Source organism: Hemitrygon akajei, chromosome 6 (genome assembly GCF_048418815.1).
Source record: "Hemitrygon akajei chromosome 6, sHemAka1.3, whole genome shotgun sequence".
NCBI classification, from domain to species: Eukaryota; Metazoa; Chordata; class Chondrichthyes; order Myliobatiformes; family Dasyatidae; genus Hemitrygon; species Hemitrygon akajei.
Window position 1 is genome coordinate 48,146,721 of NC_133129.1, and position 21,029 is coordinate 48,167,749.

Here is a 21,029-nt window from a genome sequence, read left to right on the forward strand (position 1 = left end):
CAGGCAGAGTGAGTTCAGTCACATCACTAGCGGCCTGGACCAGCACAATATATTTGCTAACTGTTTCATTCAAGTGGCAATCTATGAATGTAACTTTTCTTAGAGCTTGGACAAGATTCAAAACTTTGACTAAACTGTGATTATTAACATCAACAGAAACATTGCTCAATATGCACTCATTGCAAGTGGATAATCTCTTTTTATCACACCAAACCTTAATCTCTGCGGCATCCATATCAGAGTACTTTTAATTATGACGCACACTAAATTGCGAAGAAATGTAACACTGGTGTAACACTAGCTTGAACACAAATAAAAAAAAGCTATCTAATGCCTATACAGCTGTAGTACAGCATTCACATGGCATCCTATCGTGGATGATGCCCCCAGAAATGTAACCCTCTCACCGCAGGCACATACTAAGTTAGCTATTACTGTGAATACAAGCTAACAGCAACAATGCATGGCAATAAACAATGAGAGAGCCATTTCCAATAAATAAGCATGTCTAGGGTAAACATGATTTAGATAAACACAACCATAGAAGTTTGAATGTCCCTTTAAGGGAAAATAGGACTGTTACATGTATTAATACTGACACACCTATGCAAAGTTACTGTTCGCCAGGGAACAATAATTTAACTCTCACCAGTATAAACTTAAATTGAAATTGTATTGAGAAACTATTTTAAATTATAACAAACACAACAAAACTATATAATATAAAATAAATAAAAGGGCATGTTTATAACATGCAAGTAATCGTTGGAGTTCATTGTTTGCTTCACTTCGTTTACTGATGCCACTGAAGAATTCTGCCTGAAAACCCAACCCAAGTGAAACATATATAAAAATCCATGGAACATCCAAGGACAAGGCGTCGAACTTCCTTCAAGGTCATGTGCTAACTAATTATAAGTTATTTGCACATTCTTTGTGAGACTATTGTCTGCATAAGGATTTTCCGACAGCAGTATCTGTCCTTCCACGTGAATTCTGTGAGCGTTTCACAACATTCTTCTGCAATGTTCATTGTTTGTTTCCATCTTCCTTCTTCGATCCTGTGCTTTCTCTAGAAAATGGAACCCCGTTGTTTATCCTGCGCTCTCTCTAGAATGTTCTTAAGACAAATCTTATTGGCTAACTTATCAATCAACTGAATTTTTATTTTAAACAGCAAAAATGAAATACTCGATTGTTTACCCAACAGCACAACTGTATTCATAAAATAAAGCATGGTCTTAACCAGTGTATTACAGTTAATTAAATAGTGCAAAAACAAAAATAAAAAGTAGTGATGTCATGTTCATGAGCTCAATGTCCATTCAGAAAGCAAACAGCAGTGGGGAAGAAGCTGTCCCTGAATCGCTGACTGTGTGCCTTCAGGCTTCTGCACCTCCTTCCTGATGGTAACAATGAGAAGAGGGCACATCCTAGGTGATGGGGGTCCTTAATGATGGATGCCACCTTTTTGAGCCACTGCTCTTTGGAGGTGTCTTGGATACTATGGAGACTAATAGCTGACAAATTTAACTATTCTCTGCAGCCTACTTCCATCATGTGGAGTGGCCACCCCCATGCAAGATAGTAATGTAGCCAGTCAGAATGCTGTACATTTATACAAATTTTCAAGTGTTTTATGTGACATACCAAACCTCCTCGAACTCCTAATGAAGTGTAGTCGCTGTCTTGCTTTCTTTATAGCTGTATCAATATGTTGGGACCAGGTTAGGTCCTCAGCGATATTAACACCCAGGAACCTGAAACTGCTCATGCTCTCCATTTCTTATCCTTCTATGAGGACTGATGTGTACTCCCTCGTTTTACCCTTTCTGAAGTACACAATCAGTTCTTTGGTCTTATTGACATTCAGTGCAAGGTTGTTGCTGTGACACCAACGGTTGTAATATCTGCAAAGTTATAGATGCCATTTGAGTTGTGCCTAGCCACACAGTCATGGGTGTAGAGAGTGTAGAGCAGAGGGCTAAGCACACATCCCTGAGGTGTGCTTTGACTCTGCCATCTCCAATAGGATCCCACCACCAAGCACATCTTTCCCTCCCCTACTTCCATCTTTACGCAGGGATTGCTCCCTACATGACTCCCTTGTCCACTCGTCGCTCTTCACCGATCTCCCTTCTGGTACTTATCCTTGCAAGCAGAACAAGTGCCAAACCTGTCTCCACATCTCCTCTATTACTAGAGTGCCCTAAACATCCTTCCAGGTGACACTTCTTCACCTGTGAGTCTATTGGGGGGTCACCTGCTGTATCTGGTGCTCCTGGAACCACTTTGTCGAGCACCTATACTCCACCTGCCACAAAAAGCGGGATCTCCTGGTGGCCACCCATTTCAGTTCTACTTCACATTCTCAAATCAAATATGTTGGTCCATGGCCTCCTTTACTGCCATGAAGAGGCCACACTCAGGTTGAAGGAGCAGCATGTTATATTCCATTTGGGTAACGTCCTCTCACACTTCCTACCCCTCCAGCCCATTTCCACCATGTCCTGGTTCCAGCCTATGTCTTCACATATCCCCTTCTCTCCCTCCTTCCCACTTTCCAATCCCAGCCCAACACTTCCCTTCTCTTTTATCTCTTCTGTCCCTAACTCACCTCCCAATCCATCTTCCCTCCCAATTTTCCACTCCTTTCCCTATCTCCTCCATTTCCTGCCCTACAGCATCTACCCCAACAGTACAGTCATGCCTTTTCCCCTTGTCACATCATCACTGCCCCACTCTTCTCTCCCCAATCCTTCCAGTTGTCCTCCCCTCATCTTTCCATCTCCTTCCACTCTCTTTCCCGTTCCTCAACTGCCTCTCACCTCTCTCACCCTTCCCTCAATGTCCCTCCTCCCTCCCCTCCCTGCTCTCAGGCCCCTCCTCCGCTGACGCCGTTGCGGAAGCGGCTCTGTTCCCTCCCCCCGCCTGCGGCTCGGTCCCGGGCGATGATAGTGAGCGGCACTGGGCCCAGCCGGAGCCTGGAGTGCAGGCTCTACTGCCATGTCCATCTTCCAGTCGGCTTTCGACTTCCTGGCCGGGGCCCCGAGCTCGGCGGCCAGTCGCGATCAAAACGACTTCGTGGGGCAGACAGTGGAGCTAGGCGACGTCAGGCTGCGGATCAAGCGAGTCATCGCCGAGGGTGAGAGGCCGGGCCGGGAGGGTCAAGAGAGCCGTGGTCTCGGGTTTCGGGCCCGACCTCTAACTAGTACCCGAGCACCAACTCCCTGTACTGGCCCACTACCCCGGCCGCCTGTCACCCAATCCCCGGGCTCGGTGATTGGGAGGAGCCGGAGGTTGGCACACCTTCACCGGGAAGATGAAGGAGATGGACCCTGGCACACCGGTGGGGTAGTGTATAAGGGAGACGCTGGCACCCCGGGGTGGGGTTGGGGCAGAGGCAGATCCTGGCACACCAGAATGATGGAAGAGAGGGAAAGCCCTGTCCCGGGGTGGGGAAGGGGAGACCCTGGGGTTGGGGGTACCTTGACACTTTGGTATGTGGGGATGGAGGGGAAGGCCTCTGGCACCTTAGGATGCGGAGGAGAGGGTCCCTGGTGTAGAGGGGTTGAGGATCTGACCCTCCCCACAGGGGTGGTGGAGAGGAGAAGGAACCTGGCACAATATTGGGGTGGGGATAGTGATACTTTCTCTAACCTGATGGACCCGACTGAAAACTACTGCTATAAGGAGCAACTTTGGAGTCAGAAAAGTCTGGGTGCTGTTAGTTTGGAAATATTTGGAATATAAGTCTTTATTCCAAAAAGAATACAGTAAGAATGTCAGGTATTCTTGCTAAAACTACCTGGGGTACTGTGAGCAGCTTCGACCTACTTATTTAATGATGAATATTCATGCATTGGAAGCTTTTTGGAGTAGGTTTACCAGGTTTTTTTCTCTGGGATGAAGGGCTAATTTATGAGGAGCATTTCAGCAGGCTGGACTGATATTCATTGCAGTTTAAAAGAACAAGAAGTGATCTTGAAATAGAAAAGGTTCCAAGGGGGTCTGCTAGGATTTATGCTGACAGGAGGTTTCTCCTTTTAGGGAATCCAGATTTGGGGCATAGTTTCAGAATCAGAGGCTCCCTACTTAAGACAGCAGAGGTTTTCTTTCACATATTTGTGAATTCTTGAAATTCTGTGCCTCAGAGGCAGCTCTGTGGGGCTGGATTGTTGATTTTTTTTTAAAAAGATGGGATAATTTATTGGATGGTGAGTCAAGAGTAATGGAGAATAACTAGTAATGTGGAGTTATGTTCATGATCACCTCAGCTATGATGTTATTGTATGGCAGAGCATTTCCAAGGGATAATATAGCTTTCTCCAGCAAATCCTGCTACCTCTCCCAGCTTGTGGATTCAGATTTTGATATCCTGTGATGGGAAGCACTTGGGGAGAGGCAATGGGTAGGGACCTTGATGCCTAGTGTTATCATGAATCTGAAGAATAGGAGCTAATGTGGTGGGTAAATTTCAGCTGTTGGTGTATTTGGGTGACACCTTTGGGTGGGGCTAGGATTTATCCTTGGGAAGTGATGGTGGGGAACTCAGACCCTTATCCCTTGTAGATGGTGATGGGGTGTTTGTGGAGCTACTCAGGTAACATGAGTAGTTCAGTCCCTGGGTGATGAGGACGCAATTATGACCACTGCCCCTCACCCCCACCCGCAGAATGTTGAAATTGAGAGTTCTCATCCAGCCAGGATTCATGAGATCAGGGAAGGATGGGGTTCATTCTGGAGGCTAGTTGTAACTGGTGACGTTTCTGGGTGTTTCGTTCTCTGGGGTAGGAAATATTCAGCTGTTCACTGATTTATTGCGAAATAGGAAATTCATTCCCTGAACCCACAAGTGCAGTAGATTCCGGTTAATTGAGACACATCAGGACCAGTGCATTTTGGCCCAATTAAGTGGCTACCCCAATTAGCTGAAATTCCATGCAAATAGTTAAAAAGGCACAAAAGAGACGAAGTACCATTTAACTGAGTTACAAATTATGTGTTTAAATGAATACAGAACAAATTGGAATACTACCAGTACTACTACAGTGTTGTAAAACTGTACATTAGTTCCTAAGAGTTAATCGACAGAGGAATTTTCAACCAGTGCACGTTGCCATGTTTTTTTTGATTGACTATAAACTAATAAAATCAGCACAGATACAATGCTTTCCACAATTGCATCTCCCAAATCTTCATTTTCATTGTAACATTCAAGATGACTGACATTACCCTTAAACTTTTTCTAGTTCCTTACTTGCTGAAATAATGAAATAATGTTATTTTCACTCCCAGCAGTTTCTGGCATCTCCCAAACCTGGATGCTTGAAAGCACAGTGAACAATACAGTTCTAGATTGTCTTGCTGCTTATTTTATGCCACCTGCCAGTGACAAAAATCACTGGGTTTTGAACACAGACATGTGCAACTGATGCTATTTAAAAACTATTTGCTCTAAGCACAGTGTAGTGTCTAACAACCGCACAATTACACACTAGAAACAATTCGGCAACAGTCTCCTGTCCAGTTAAGTGGTGTAGTGTTCCAAATAAATGAAGGAATTCCTAGTTATTATCTTGATTAGTTTTTGTTCTTTAAGATTTGTCCCAAATTAGCAGCTGTCCTGACTAAATGATGGCCCAATTAACTGGAATCCACTGTATTGAGTATTGGATGATGGGATGAGTTGCAAACAACAAGAATAAAATTCAGGACTTACAATATTGATTAATCAATGGGCGATTCATTTCCATAGGTACAATAATTCATTTTTGTATCTGACCCACTTTATTCCAAAATAGCATCATTGGACTTGAATAGTTTACAAGATTATGGTTTTCCCAATATTTTTTAGATATGCAGTATCTTTGCTCTTTGAATGTGATATTTACTGTAGTTGTAATATAAGGTTTACAGGGATGACTTCAAGTTAACGAAGACCAAAGAAGAATTTCCAAGCAGTATTGGTATTTTGCATGAATAAATTTTAGACTATATTCTGTGTAAATTACTACCTGAGTTCACTTTTGGTTGTTGTACTGTGACAAAAATTATAACAATGCTTACTGTAAAAGGGTGCACAAATTTGATTCGTATTTCATAACTGAGGGATGATCTAAAATGTGAGTGTCAATGTAAATGATGAGTGTCATTTTTTGAATTCATGAATCACCTTCACTGCTTGAAATCAATTTCTTACAAAATAGCTTTTGGTCAGTTCAATTCAGTTCACATTTTTAAGTTTAAAAAATAATTGTGAATAGAATACTAGAGGACATGCATTTAAAATGAGGCGTATAAAGGAGACACGCAGAGCAAGTTTTTTTTACACAGAACACGGTAGGTGCCTGGACTGCGCTGTCTTGGGTGGTAGTAGAGACAACTATGATAGCAGTGTTTAAGAGGCTTTTGGATAGATATATAAGTTTGCTTGCAGGGAGTGGAAGGATATTAGAATTGGAAACCGGTTTAATATCACCCGCATATGTTGTGAAATTTGTTACCTTTGTGGCAGCAGCACAATGCAGTACATAGCAATAGAAAAAACTGAATTGCAGTAGCTATAGTATAAAATAGTTAAATAATTAATGCAAAACAGAAATAAAAATGTAAGGAGGTAGTGTTCATTGGTTCAGTGTCTATTCATAAATCAGATGGCAGTGGGGAAGAAGCTGCTCCTGAATTGCTTAGTGTGTGCCTTCAGCCTTCTGTACCTCCTTCCTGATGGTAGCAATGAGAATATGGCATGACCTGGGTGATGCAGGTTCTTAATGATGGACACCGTGTTTTTGAGGTAAAGCTCCTGGAAACTACTGAAGCTAGTTCCCCTGATGGAGTTTTACAACTCTCTGACGTTTGTTTTGATCCTGTGCAGCAGCGCCCCCCCCCCCCCCCCATGCTAATTGGTGATGCAGCCAGTTAGAATGCTCTCCACGGTATAACTGTAGACACTTGCAAGTGTATTTAGTGACATACCAAATCTCCCTACACTCTGAATGAAATATAGCCATTGTTGTGCCTTCTTTGTAGCTACGTCCAGGTTAGATCCTCAGAGATATTGATAACCAAGAACTTGAAACTGCTCACTCTCTCCACTTCTGATCCCTCAATGAGGATTGGTTTGTGTTCCCTTGTCCTACCCTTTCTGAAGTCCACAATCAGCTCTTTGGTCTGATTGACATTGATTGCAAGGTTGTTGCTGCAACTCCACTCCACTAGTTGATATATCTTGCTTCTATACATCTCTCGTCAACATCTGAAATTCTGCCAACAATAGTTGTATCATCAGCAAATTTATAGATGGCATTTGAGCTGTGCCTAGCCTCACAGTTATTGGTGTAGAGGGAGCAGAGCAGTGGACCAAGCACACATCCCTGAAGTGTGCCAGTATTGATTGTCAGATGTTATTTCTGATCTGTGCAGATTGTGGTGTTCCTGTTAGGCAGTCAAGGATCCAGAGGCCGAGGTTCTGGAGCTTTTCAGTCAGAACTGTACCTCCTGGTACCCTGCTTGTGGTCCCAGCACGTGGCCCCCTGTCCTGTACACCACCCCACGGTCTCATGTCTCTCTGTCTGCATGGTTCCAGTCTGTCCTCACTTTTTTTGAGTGCAGAGGGCCACGCTAACTGGCCTCACACAGCTGCAATGTGTGGTGAAGTGGAATGAACTCTGAGAGGAGAGTGGAGAGAGTGGACCTCAGGTATTGTATTCTGAGGCCTTGCCTGGGACATCCCAACAGCCTTGACTTGGATGTTGGAGACTTTACAACAGTGTTTGAAAGTCCTTCATGCACAACAATAGTTGAAAACTATTCAAATATAAAGGTTTAAAGAAGTAAGTGTGCATTAAAACTTAAAATATGAAGTATATTAAGATGTAAAGCAATTACATTTCCAATGTCAACAACCCAGAATATGGTCACAGTTCGAGCTATAGCTTCTTAGTTTAAAGACGTAGATTGGATGTAATATGCGTCTAGACTCTTTGTTGGGCAGTCACCCATCTGCTTCTGTGTTCGATGATGAGTTTGGTGATGGAGCAGCAGTCAACTGTGCTGAAATGTATCTACAATATGTTTTGGTCTTCTGCATTTGACTCAGGCTCACACTAGTCTAAGCTGTCCTGCTCTCTTGATGTTCGTACTTTATAAAGTTGAGTGAGGAATAAATCTTAGCCAGGTCCCTCTTTCCTCAGAATTATACCATGAATCTTTGATTTCCTTCTGTAGGGATCTGAAGAGGATAAGGTGATATCCCAGGCCCTGCCATGTGTGGTACAATAGAATACTCAAAAGATTCAAAGTGCATTTATTATCAAAGAATGTATAAATTACACAACCTTGAAATTTGTTTGCTAACAGACAGTTACAAAGCAAGGACCTCGAAAGAACTGAATTTAAAAAAAAGACCAACCTTCAGTGCTCAGAGAGAAAGAGAGAAAAACATGCAAAAAGATCTAAAGCCCTGGAGTAGCATAGAATAGGCCCAAAGCCTCAGTATTCAGTTCATCCTATTAGCGGAGCGAGTTGCTGCAAATACGAAGCACAGCAGTTGAGGGTGTTTCACAGCTTTAGTGTTGCAGAGAGAGCAGCCCCCAGACTATCTGGGCCAGTGTTTAAATTGTCTGAACCTCACACTAAGACCCGGCCCCACCACAACTAATCCCTCCAGGCTTAGATTTTACTGGAGAAGTTGCTCTTGATCTGTTGAAATCGGCTTGATGCCTAAAGTGAGCTAACCTGGCCAGACACACTGCCTTCCAGTCTATCTGGGCTGGCATTTAGATTGTTCAAACAGCGTATGGTACCTCACATTAGGACACGTTCCTCGCTGTGGTGAAATGCTCCAGGCCAAGAACACGTTGCCCAGTGATTCGCTTCAGACCTGGATTTCACCACCGAAGAAGCTGTACTTGACCTCTCCAAATTGGCTCAGTGCTTAGAACGGTCTGCCCTCGTACTTGGACCAGCTGGATGGACATCGGAACTCCTCTGTCTAGTCTTCTCCCCACCTCCAGAGTGTTCACCCCAGCCAGCGTTGATTTTGCAGCGCAGAAGCACGGCACATCTTGTTATTTCATTTTGCTTTCACTTGCCTCTTCATTGTTTGCAGTGATAATTTACCACAATTTACCTCATAAAAGGTGTAAATAATAATGTTTTTAATTGAATTCCTTTGCTTTTGAACTAGCAGTAAGCTGTCGTACATCGTGAGCAATGCCACCTTAAACCAGAGCATATGCTTAGATTTTTGCGTTCAAAAGCCTCGTAATTCAGATGGGTGAGTGTTAACACTAAGCCCTTGTCATCAATAATTAAAAGTTGTGTATTGATCAGCTGTGATCAAAAGGAAGGAAGATTAGGCTGAAGAATTGGGAAGCTTTATAATGGATAGGTTTCAGCTTTAGCTTGTAGTATACTTCATGGGTGGCTGATATGATTTCTTTGGGCTGGTACATGAGTGGAAACCTGGAAATGTTTGGCCGTCAGTAAGTCAGATTGTTAAAGAAGAATAATGCAAACTCACAATACATGGCACAAGAGAAATGCCTAGAGTGTGTAGGTCTTTGATCTTTGTTATTCAGCTGTTTGATCAGTGAAGTAGCAGTGCACTTAATAGTTCTTATACTGTATTTAGAACTTGGTTAACTTGTTGATGAGTGCCATTGAGAGGAAGAAATAATTCCAAGTGATTGATGATGTTGTAAGAGGTATCGAAGCTTTGAGGAATACCCAACAATGGATCTAGACATAGGTATACCAGTTCCAAGTGCAATCGCTGAGATATTAGTATTATTTTGGCCAAAGAAATTGAATGCTGTTGGAAAATTGGAAGATTTTAGTGTTATTAATGGTAGATGAAAACAGGTAGTTCTGCCACATGCATTTCCATACCACAATTTGGATTTAGTGTGATTGATTATTAGGGAACACTATTTATTTGAAGCGGGCTGAGTTGGTTATAATGTGATTTCAAACAGGACCTTGGGGAAAAACATCCTTAAGGGAAAAGGCATTTTATGTGAACCTCCCCACAGTATTCGCACACCGCTGTCTTTAACAAAAGAGGCTGCTGGTTTATCTGTGGGAGGTCATTGGGAGTTGTCAAGCAGTCACTTCTATTGGTATTTGTGCAACAATAATCTTTTAAACAGTGTCAAATACAGCCACTAGTGATTATTAAAGCATTTGGAAATAGATAATTTATAGTAATTGCATTACCTTTGCCTACTGTTCTCAAACTGACAGTGGATTTTTTCTAAATCCTGATGCATTTCTCATTTCATTGGAATATTTGAATTTATTTAAGTCTTATATCTGTCCCACCTTGTGAGGGAGTAAAAATCTTTGTGTTATGACTTCGTTGCAACGTACAAAAGCTTGAATTTGTAAGTCCAATGGCTTGTAGAAAGAAGCCGTCCCATGGCTTGTTGGTCTTGGCTTCCATGCTGCGGTATCGTTTGCCAGATGGAAGCAGCTGAAACAGTTTATGTTTGGGGTGACTGGTTTCCCCGATGATCTTCCAGGCCTTTTTTGCACACCTGCTGCTGTAAATGTCCTCAATGGAGGGACGTTCACATCCACAGATGCGCTGGGCTGTCTGTACCACTCTCTGCAGTGCCTAGTGATCGAGGTTGGTGCAGTTCCTGTACCAAGCAGTGATATAGCCTGCCAGGATGCTGTCAATGGGCCCCTGTAGAAGGTCTGAGGATTTGGATGCTCATGCCGAACTTCTTCAGTTGCCTGAGGTGGAAGAAATGCCGTTGTGTTTTTTTTTTCTGTACAGTCTAGGTGAGATCTTTGCTGATGTGTAAACCGAGGAACTTGAAACCACTCACTCTCTCAACTGCAGTCCCATTGATGTTGATCGGGGTGAGCCTGTCTCTGTTCCTCCTGTAATCCACTATCAGCTCTTTTGTTTTTGGGCCATTGAGGGAGAGATTGTTATCTTAGCACCACTGTCAGGGTGTCTCATCATTGCTAAAAATAAGGCCAATGTAGGCTGTCTCATCACCACTAGAAATTATTAGCTTCTGGATGTTTTTTCAAGTTTTCTCTTTATTGAGAGTCCCATAATCATAAGCTAGTTGACCTGTACAGCTCTGGACTTTGAAATTCTATTTTAAATGAACAGATAATGTTAGTCATCTATCAGTTCCATTCACAGCATGCTTTCTCAACAAATTGTTGGGTATATTATTATGCCTCTGTTATCTCTACAGTTCTGTACTACTGCATAAAAACAGTTTACACTTTGCAGTAGAGTGAGAGGATACAAGGTTTGAATTGAATTCCCGATGTCACAAATGTTTGTGAATTACTCTGCTGGAAAGTGGTAAAAAGAATTGCTGATTGAATGGTCCTGGTCTGCTGATGTTCATCTTACAGTGATAAATTAGAGAATGATACCGAATATTTAGATAATACAGTCAACACACACAAAATGCTGGAGGAACTCAGCAGGCCAGGCAGCATAGTCGACATCTGGGTGTCCTGCCAAAGGGTCTCCAGCCGAAACATCGACTGTACTCTTCTCCATAGATGCTGCCTGGCCTGCTGAGTTCCTGCAGCATTTTGTGTGTGTTGCTTGGATTTCTAGCATCTGTGGATTTTCTTTTGTTTGTAAGTAATACACTGACTATTTTATCAGGGGACTGACAAAGGGTGAAAAGAAGAGATTTGGAGTACAAATTAAGAGAATAAATGAAATGGGTAACTATACCAAGGTGACTGATTATAATCTGTCTTTACATTCATTATTCATACACTGCTTATACTCCTTTGGATTGTTTTTTTCCCCTCTGTGGTGATAACATTAACTGTGATAACTAAACTGAGTTGTCCAGTTGAACATTGATGTTCCTCATCTTTGTTCAATGTTTAGAAGAAAAAAAACAGGAGTGTGTGAAAAATTGATTATTTTTAACAGGTTGAAAGTGAGTAACCAGCAATTTGAATTTTGGGGTTCGTGTGACATTTTGGAAACCTTTGTTATTAATTCTTAACACATTTTCCAAAGTCATAAGTGAAATTACAGGCTTCAGTCACTTTTGGTTCCAGTTCATCAGTGCTTTGTAATATTTACTTTCTTGTTGATATGTTGTTGCCTAAAATATATATTTTTGATTTAACAGGTGGATTTGCCTTTGTTTATGAAGCGCAGGATCTTGGGAATGGAAGAGATTATGCTTTAAAGGTGAGCCATGCTTTGAAAGTACTTAAGAAGTGCATTCAAGGCATTTTTTGTTTTGAGTGCCAGGTTAGGCTTACTTCCATTGCTTCTGTTTTTAACTGAAACAACTCTACCAGGCTGTGTGCAGTAGCCTTTTCTGGTTTCATTTAGTTGTATAGTCTAATTGAAATGGCTGCTCATAAATCAGGGAAAATATTTAAAAATATTTGTTTTGTAATGAAGTCTGAGCCACACATTTCTTGTTTGTAAGTTGTTACGTACTCGTGACACGTGACAGTGGTACCCTTGTCACGTGACTGGGGTTGAAGTTATACTGGACTTGAGGTAATGGTCTTGTGATGGTGGAGTGACGTCATTTTCCCGCCAGTAGAGATCATGTGACAGGTTTTTTTTACAGGGTATAAGAGGAAGACCCCACCCTGTGGGGAGGGGCAGTTCATGGCTAGATTTGCCAAGCTGACTTCATGCCACTGCGTGATTTAATGTGATGACGCAGTTTAGTTGAAAGATGAAGTTTTATCTAATGCCTAAAGTTTAAAAGGTCATTACCAGCAGTTTCTTTACAATACTACTAGTTAAGAATTAGTGGAGAGTGAAGATAAAAATTCGGGAGTTAAAGATCGAGGAGAATCGATTTTCGACGGTGGAATGGGTTCGACCTTGTGTGATCCTCATTCGGAAGGATTTCGTTGACTGTTCTCGTGTTAATCTCTGCGGGATAGCAGGAGATTGAGGACAGTGTGGAAGGAAAGGTCAGTGCCTTTAAGCCGTTACATTTCATAAAATTCTTCGTGGGAAGAGTTCGACGCTGGGGATCGAAGGAAAACGAAGTGGAAGAGAATTTAAATCGCCTTAAAAAGTCTCTCCTTTTAAATGGACTGAGCATTTTGAACTTTTGGCAATATCGCTTTAAACAACTGTTTTTGCAACATCGCTTTAAGAACTGTTTGAGCTGCATCGCTTTAAGAACTGTTAAGCTGCCGCACAGCAGCTGTTTTCCGGTTACGTTAGTGTTTGTTTACTTTTGGGGGGGTTTGTTTTCAGTGTTTAATAAACGTGTTATTTGTTATAAAAACCCTTGCCTAACTCACATATATTTATTGTTGCCTGAATACGTAACAAAGTAATACACTGGCTATTTTATCAGGGGACTGACAAAGAGCGAAAAGAAAAGATTTGGAGTACAAGTTAAGAGAATAAATTAAATAGATAACTAATCATATGATGGCGACTGATTATAATCTTAGGTGGTGTGGTTGATGTATTCATGTTGAAATGAGTGAGGACGGGGCTGGGTCATTGAATCTCAGAATCACAGTGAGGTTTATTATCACTCTAGCTCAGCATGAACATAATATTACTGCTGAAAATGTGACTGAGCATGAGCAAATATTTAAATATTGGTGACACAGGAAAATTACAGCTTTGCAACAGGCTGTTTGACCTAGACAGTTCACATGGTCTCTACACTCTCCTGAAGCCTTCTTCCTTTGCCCCTCTCCTTCTCCCTCGTACCCTTTTTCAAGTTTCTAATTCAGTAAATTTGCTCTTTTTGTCTTAGCTATTCTCACCTTTTTTATAGGTAGAGAAAATTCTTATGAAATTTCTGTTTGATTCTTTGCTGACTTTCTAAGATTTGGGGCCTCCAATTTTTCTATTTTCTAAAAATGGAAACATTTCTTCGATGAAAGAATAATCAAAAACTTCTGTATTTTTAAACCTCTTAGCTAATTCTGTAGATTGCTTTTTTCAAGAGAAAAGTGATTTTATCTCTTATCCTGATAATAATTTCACCAAGTTTCATCTTTAATCTTGATGCACGTGAAATAAATTGGGCCTGTGTGATCTGGTGCTTGGGAGATTGAGGGGTGATCTTACCTCATTCAGGAAGGACTTGATGTCAGAGTATATAAACTATGAAGCATGGTCTCAGATCCATTTAAAAATGGAAAGAAGAGGAATTTCTTTTCTGATGAGTGTGATTCTTTGGTATTCTGTACACCAGAAATTGTAACATCCTTCTATATCGGCAGCACAGCAGTAGAAACCAGTAGCAGTTTTAAACTCCTAGCAGTACACATCTCGCCAAAACTTTCGTGGTCCCAGAACAATCAAGAAAGCTGATCATTAACATCTCCACACACTAACCCCGCCCCCACCACTATATAATTTCCTGTCAGTGTCACCATATGGACAGACATTTCTGTGCCCAACTTTATGGCTATAAAATCAATATGTTTAGAAGCTATTTTATTCATTTATATTTAATATTTTTAAAAATTATTTTCTTTATCTTACTGTATTCCTTTTGTGTGCTGCATTGGATCCAGAGTAACAATTATTTTGTTCTCCTTTACACTTGTATACTGGAAATGGCATTAAACAGTCTTGAATCTTATCCACCTATATCTTTCTCATTTTTCTTGTAACTCTCTAAAAGTTTCCGTCCTGACTGTAACATTCAATAGCAAAATTACATATTCATACTGTGATAACAATTAACTATTAATTCTCATCCTCCTGACCTTTTTGCAATATTGGCATGATCAACCATATCATCCTCCTTTCAATATCTCTCTATTGGATTGGATAAACTGGATTGTTCTTGTTTGATTCCATACCAATTTATCCAGTTGTTATAAGAAGATCTTCCCTACTATAATTTTGCTTCGTGCTCCTCACTTTTATCCCTGGAGTTTCCCATACCTCAGGAATGTTGCCGGACTCCACCAGTATGATTCTTGACCTTTCTGTTGCGATCCCCTCTCTTCCAGAATTCACTCCTGATTTAATCACAATATTTTAAAATTGAACAATGATTGAGGGTTAACACGAGGAAATCTGCAGATGCTGGAAATTCAAACAACACACACAAAATGCTGGTGGAACACAGCAGGCCAGGCAGCATCTATAGGAGAAGCGCTGTCGACGTTTTGGGCCGAGACCCTTCGTCAGGACTAACTGAAAGGAAAGATAGTAAGAGATTTGAAAGTAGTGGGGGGAGGGGAAAATGCAAAATGATAGGAGAAGACCAGAGGGGGTGGGATGAAGCTAAGAGCTGGAAAGGTGATTGACGAAAGTGATACTGAGCTGGAAAGAATCATGGGACGGGAGGCCTCGGGAGAAAAGGGGGGAGAAAGCACCAGAGGGAGATGGAGAACAGGCAAAGAACTAAATATGTCAAGGATGGGGTAAGAAGGGGAGGAGGGGCATTAACGGAAGTTCGAGAAGTCAATGGTCATGCCATCAGGTTGGAGGCTACCCAGCCGGTATATAAGGTGTTGTTCCTCCAACCCGAGTGTGGATTCATTTTGACAGTAGAGTAGGCCATGGATAGACATATCAGAATGGGAATAGGACGTGGAATTAAAATGTGTGGCCACTGGGAGATCCTGCTTTTTCTGGCGGACCGAGCGTAGGTGTTCAGCGAAACGGTCTCCCAGTCTGCGTCAGGTCTCACCAATATATAAAAAGCCACACCGGGAGCACCGGACGCAGTATACCACACCAGCCGACTCACAGGTGAAGTGTAGCCTCACCTGGAAGGACTGTCTGGGGCCCTGAATGGTGGTGAGGGAGGAACTGTAAGGGCAGGTGTAGCACTTGTTCTGCTTACAAGGATAAGTGCCAGGAGGGAAATTGGTGGGAAGGGATGGGGGTGTCGAGTGGACAAAGGAGTTGCGTAGGGAGCGATCCCTGTGGAAAACTATCAAAGTTTCCAGCAGGATCTGGACCAGCTGAATGGCAGGGATGTGCTGAAATGTGTCAGATGAAATTTAATGCAGACAGGTGTAAGTTGTTGCACTTTGGGTGGAAAAACCAGGGTAGGACTTACACAGTGAATGGCTGGGCACCGAGGGATGTGGTAGAAAAGAGGGATCTGGGAATATGATCCATAAATCTTGGAAGTGGTGTCACAGGTACATTGGGTTGTAAAGAGAGCTTTTGGCACTTTGGCCTTTATAAATCATCGTTTTGAGTACAGGAATTCATAGTATTGCGTATAGGAGTACAGGAACATGGCTCACAGCTGGATATGATGGCAAGGCGAGCTTTTGGCACACTGCCCTCTATAACTCATAGTATTGAGTACTGGTATGTTATGATGAAGTTGTATAAAACATTGGAGAGGCCTGATTTGGAGTATTGTGTTGTTCTGGTCACCTACCGACAGGAACGATATCAGTAAGATTGAATGAGTACAGAGAAAATTTACAAGGAATTTGCTGGGACCTGAGTTATAGTTTAGTACTTTGTTTGCTGTAGGAGAATGAGGGGAGATTGAATGGAGTTATACAAAATTATAACTCAAAATTTGCCTCAAAAGATAGGGCAAATGCAAGTAGGCTTTTCCCACTGATGTTGGGCGAGACTAAAACTAGAGGTCATAGATTTATGGTGAAAGGTAAAATATTTAAGGGAACTTGACAGGGAATTTCTTCACTCAGAGGGTAATGCAAGTATGGAACTGGTGATGCCAGTGTAAGTGGTAAATACAGGTTCAATTTCAATGTTTAAGAGAAATTTGGATAGGTACATGGATAGGAGTGGTATGGAGGGTTCTGGTCCAGGTATGACTCAATGGGACGAGGCTGAATAACAGTCTAGTACAGATTAGAGGGGCAGAATGACCCTTTACTGTACTCTTGCACTCTATCACTCTTGTCAGGCTATCACTGTGTCTACCTAAATTGCTTACAGTGGTGTTAGAAACTTTGTGAATCCTGTAGAATTTTCTCTATTCCTGCATAAATATGACCTAAAATGTGATCAGATCTTCACGTAGGTCCTAAAACTAGATAAAGAGAACCCAATTTAATTGGGTTAAATTGATATTTAACCCAATTGAGTTAAATAAATAACTCAAAATACATTACACTTGTTAATTTATTCATTAAGAAAAATGATCCAATATTACATGTATTTGTTGGATAAAATATGTGAACCTCTGGAGTAATGTCTTCTACAAATGCTATTTGGAGTCGGATGTAATGAGATTGGAGGTGTGAGTTGTAGAGGTGCCCTGCCCTATAAAAAAAAAAGACATACAAAGTCAGGTTACTAACAGAGTCTGCTTTTCTCAAGAAAGATCTGTTTATGTGCACTATGCCTCGATCAAAACAACTTTCAGAGGACCTTAGAAGAAGAATTGTAGAGATGCATGAAGCTGGAAAAATTGACAAAAACATTTCTAAAGACCTCAATGTTCATCAGTCCACAGTAAGAGAAATTGTCTGTAAATAAAGGAAACTCAGTACTGTTGCTACACTCCTTAGGAGTGGGCAAACTGCAAGGATCACACTGAGCACAATGTGCAATGCTGAAGGAGGTGAAAAAAGAACCCAAGGGTACCAGCAAAAGACCTGCAAAAATCTCTGGAACTTGCTAAAATCTTTGTTCATGTGTTCACTATAAGAAAAACACTGAACAAGAATGACGTTTGTGGAACATTCATCGAAGAAACCACTGCTCTTCAAACAAAAAAAATTGCTGCATATCTCAAGTTTGCAAAAGACCACCTGGATCTTTTACATTGCTTCTGGTACAATGTTCGGTGGACCGATGAGACCTGTTCACAGCAGCCTGGCCTGCTGTGTTCCACCAGCATTTTGTGAATGATTGAGGGTTGTTGACTTTAGTTCCTGCAGTGAGCTCCCTAATCTATCCATCAATTCCTGGGCACTCCAAAATGTTTGTAATCACATCATCTTGTGTGTCATGAAGCAAGTGCTGGCCTATTTACTTTTCAGGATAATGATATTTCATCTCTAACTCTGCAACTTCACCCATCACTGCTCAGGTGTTCGTGACTTAAGTTGTTCAAATGCTCTACCACCTATGCTTTTGTTATCAATAATTACAAAATGATTCCATTACTCTTCCGACTGGCTTCAAGAATTCCATCTTCCATTTGCTTAAAATTCCACTCTCATCTGCATGCATTCACACTTCCGATTCTGTTCCTGCATTGATGACCTCTAAGTTCCCATACATTTTGCTGTACTAATGATTGCCACTCTTTTCAAAGTCTTAACCATAATTCTGGAATTTTGTTCTTCATCTTCTCAACTTTTGCATCTCCTTTTTCCCTTCAAAAATCCTCCGACAAACCATTGCCAAGGGTAAAGCTTTTGATGCCACACCTAATGGGTCACGGTCAATGTTAGCACTGTTCATCATAGGAGTGCTGTGTAAGTGCAGGCTGTTTACATCAGTTATACATGGTAATGCAGGATGTCCTTCTGTTTTGCTGATCATATTTTGTGTTTTATGACTCTTGCCAGATAATGCTTTATCTGCAGGAACTCAGTTGAATACCAGTGCACATAGACATTAAAAATCAAAGACAACACTTAAAAAAAATTAAAGTATCTTGTTTTGCTTTACAGCGGCTTCTATCAAATGAGGAAGAGAAAAATAAAGCAATCATTCAGGAAGTTTGCTTTATGGTATCCTTTTCTGTCAATTGGAGTTCCGTAGCTTTTATGTTCTTAATTGTATAATTCAGAAGATCTTCTGTGCCAATTAGCCTCATAATTCTATGCCCTTAATTGTTGCTGGTGCATGTGTGATGATGGAATAATACCTTCACTGTCAACTCAACAAAAGTTAATGAGTGTTAAATTTGTATCTGCTTTCTCTGTGTGTGTGCGTGTGTGTGTGTAACATATTGTAGGTACTTGGATGGGAAAGGTGTAGGGATAAGGGCCAAATGCAGGCAAGTGGGACTGACTTGTATAGACAGCTTGTTCAGCTTAGATAAGTTGGGCCATAGGGCTTTTTTCCCATTGACTATAGCTTTATGATTTTAATATTACATAAAACATTTACTCTATCGACCCTGATCCAACTATTAACCGTGAAAGTTTTTTTATTGTTCTTCCCTCCATGCATTACTTCTGCATAAAAGTAAGTCTAGCACTTTCTTATATTGCTGTACAATACCAGTCATTAGAAAGACTGTCAAAAATGCCTAGAAGATACTCCCTTCAATCTCGACTCAGTTAAATATCTTGGAATATTTTGGGTTGAAGTACCTCCATTCTACCTTTATTTCCTAAAAGACATGCTGTCACCTCCAAATCAGCACCCCCCCCTCCACAATCAGGTATTCACAGTGGCAAGATGGATCTCAACAAATTTTTCCTCCAAATCATTTTGGTCCAGCTTTTATTCTGATTTAAAATGTCAGCTTCTCTGGTTATTATTTCATTGCAGTGTGTATTATTTTTTTGTGCCTGTTCGCACCTTTACCCACATCACAACAACTTTGGAATGTCTTGAGGCTGTGAAGAGTGCTTCAAGCATTCTGCTTTGATGCAGTTTCATTTGTTCCTCTGGGGAGATGGTCCATTTTGTGATGTTCCACTTTGCTCACTGCTGCAGTAACAGTGAGATTGTTCCCAATGATTTGACACTAAAGGTTTGAACTTTCTACTGATTTGTGCAGTCACTACCCACTAAACAATGGAGCCTTTTAAGTATTCTTTCACTGTTGCTTTTACATCAGGCAAAATAAGTAAATTTGCGAGAATTGTATTTATTTGTAAAAATGCTATCAAGCCTAGACATAGTAATTCTGTTAGAAACCCTTTTGGGTGTACTCACAAAGATTATGTTTGTGGTTTTCCTGAGGTAATTAAAGGAAATGTTATAAAATAATTTGTGTAGTTCTTGGATATGGGGTCGCCTATGTTGTTGCTAGCATGTCAGTGACGTACCTATCTGTGCCTCTTAAAGTTACTTTAGCTGTTAACTGCCCCATTTTGGTTTGAGAAGCAGGACTAACACTGTATTTGCCTCTAGCTCATTATAAACGCTATGATCACTTGATACTAAAGTTGACTTTAATTTTTTTAATTCTAATTGTGTTTTTTTTCTTGTAAAAATTGTACATAATTATGCTTTTCTTGTGAATGTTGCTTATGTGATGCTATGTGCCTGTGGTGCTACTGGAAGTAAGTTTTTTGTACTTGTAGTTTTTCCTCCCCCATATGTACTTGTGCATATGACAATACATTTGATTTTGATATCGTCTGACAACCAAAACAGAGTTTGACTTGAAAAGTTTCTCTTTCCATAGATGCTGTCTAACCTGCCGAACTTTTACAGCCTCTAGCGTTGCTTTCTGTTGGGTCTTTAATTTTTCTCTCTTCCAATACTCTGTCCTTCTTTTCACTGTTTCAAATCTCTTTTGGCAAACTAGTAAAAAATTAGTATTATTATAACTAGAGACAGTAAAGACATTGCATTCTGCATCTCACTGCGTAAGTGAATCTTTTTTTATGATCTGTTAACTTTGTGTGATTTGTTTTTTGCCTTCAAAGTATTTCTTGGGGCATACATCAGTTAGTGTTCGATTGGGTAATATAAACTACATACACTTCTATGACAACTACATTTGTTAATACTGAAATTTAGGTATTTTGTTGACATTGAACTGTGTAACAGTTATGTTGTTCAAACCTATCTGAAGTTTCTGTTGGGACTTAGTAACATATTTCACAACAATGAAATAAGTGGGCTTTCTTGAAGATTTCTGAATGTTTGATAAGATTTTCCCAAGATTGAATTTTAAATAATAAGTCTTTTGCATCAAGAATTTTTCTAGGCTGTGGTCAATCTTTCAAATAGTTTTGTTCCAGTGTTTAATCTTTGTGCCTGGGTTACTGGAAGAAAAATACCTTTTGGCAAACTAGGAAATACCTCTATACTTACTGTTTCAAGACACTTATCTCTGGGCAACGGATTGTGAGTAGAATTAAGATGACTACTGTTTCCATTCAAGCATGAATGGTTGTTACTGTGAAATAACATGGCAATTAAATATGATACT

General features: G+C 40.8%; 1 protein-coding gene across 4 annotated transcripts in view; it reads left to right on the plus strand.

The window, feature by feature from the left end:
• The first annotated feature begins 2,915 nt into the window (after positions 1-2,915).
• The window catches only part of gak (cyclin G associated kinase), a 123,729-nt gene continuing 105,615 nt past the window's right edge, over positions 2,916-21,029 (plus strand). For all 4 annotated transcript variants that reach the window (XM_073048343.1, XM_073048345.1, XM_073048346.1 and 1 more), the window contains exons 1-3: positions 2,916-3,145; positions 12,135-12,196; positions 18,583-18,642. In XM_073048343.1, the coding sequence (XP_072904444.1) occupies positions 3,007-3,145; positions 12,135-12,196; positions 18,583-18,642 (261 nt within the window). In that variant the 5' untranslated portion in view covers positions 2,916-3,006. The remainder of the gene's footprint in view (positions 3,146-12,134; positions 12,197-18,582; positions 18,643-21,029) is intronic.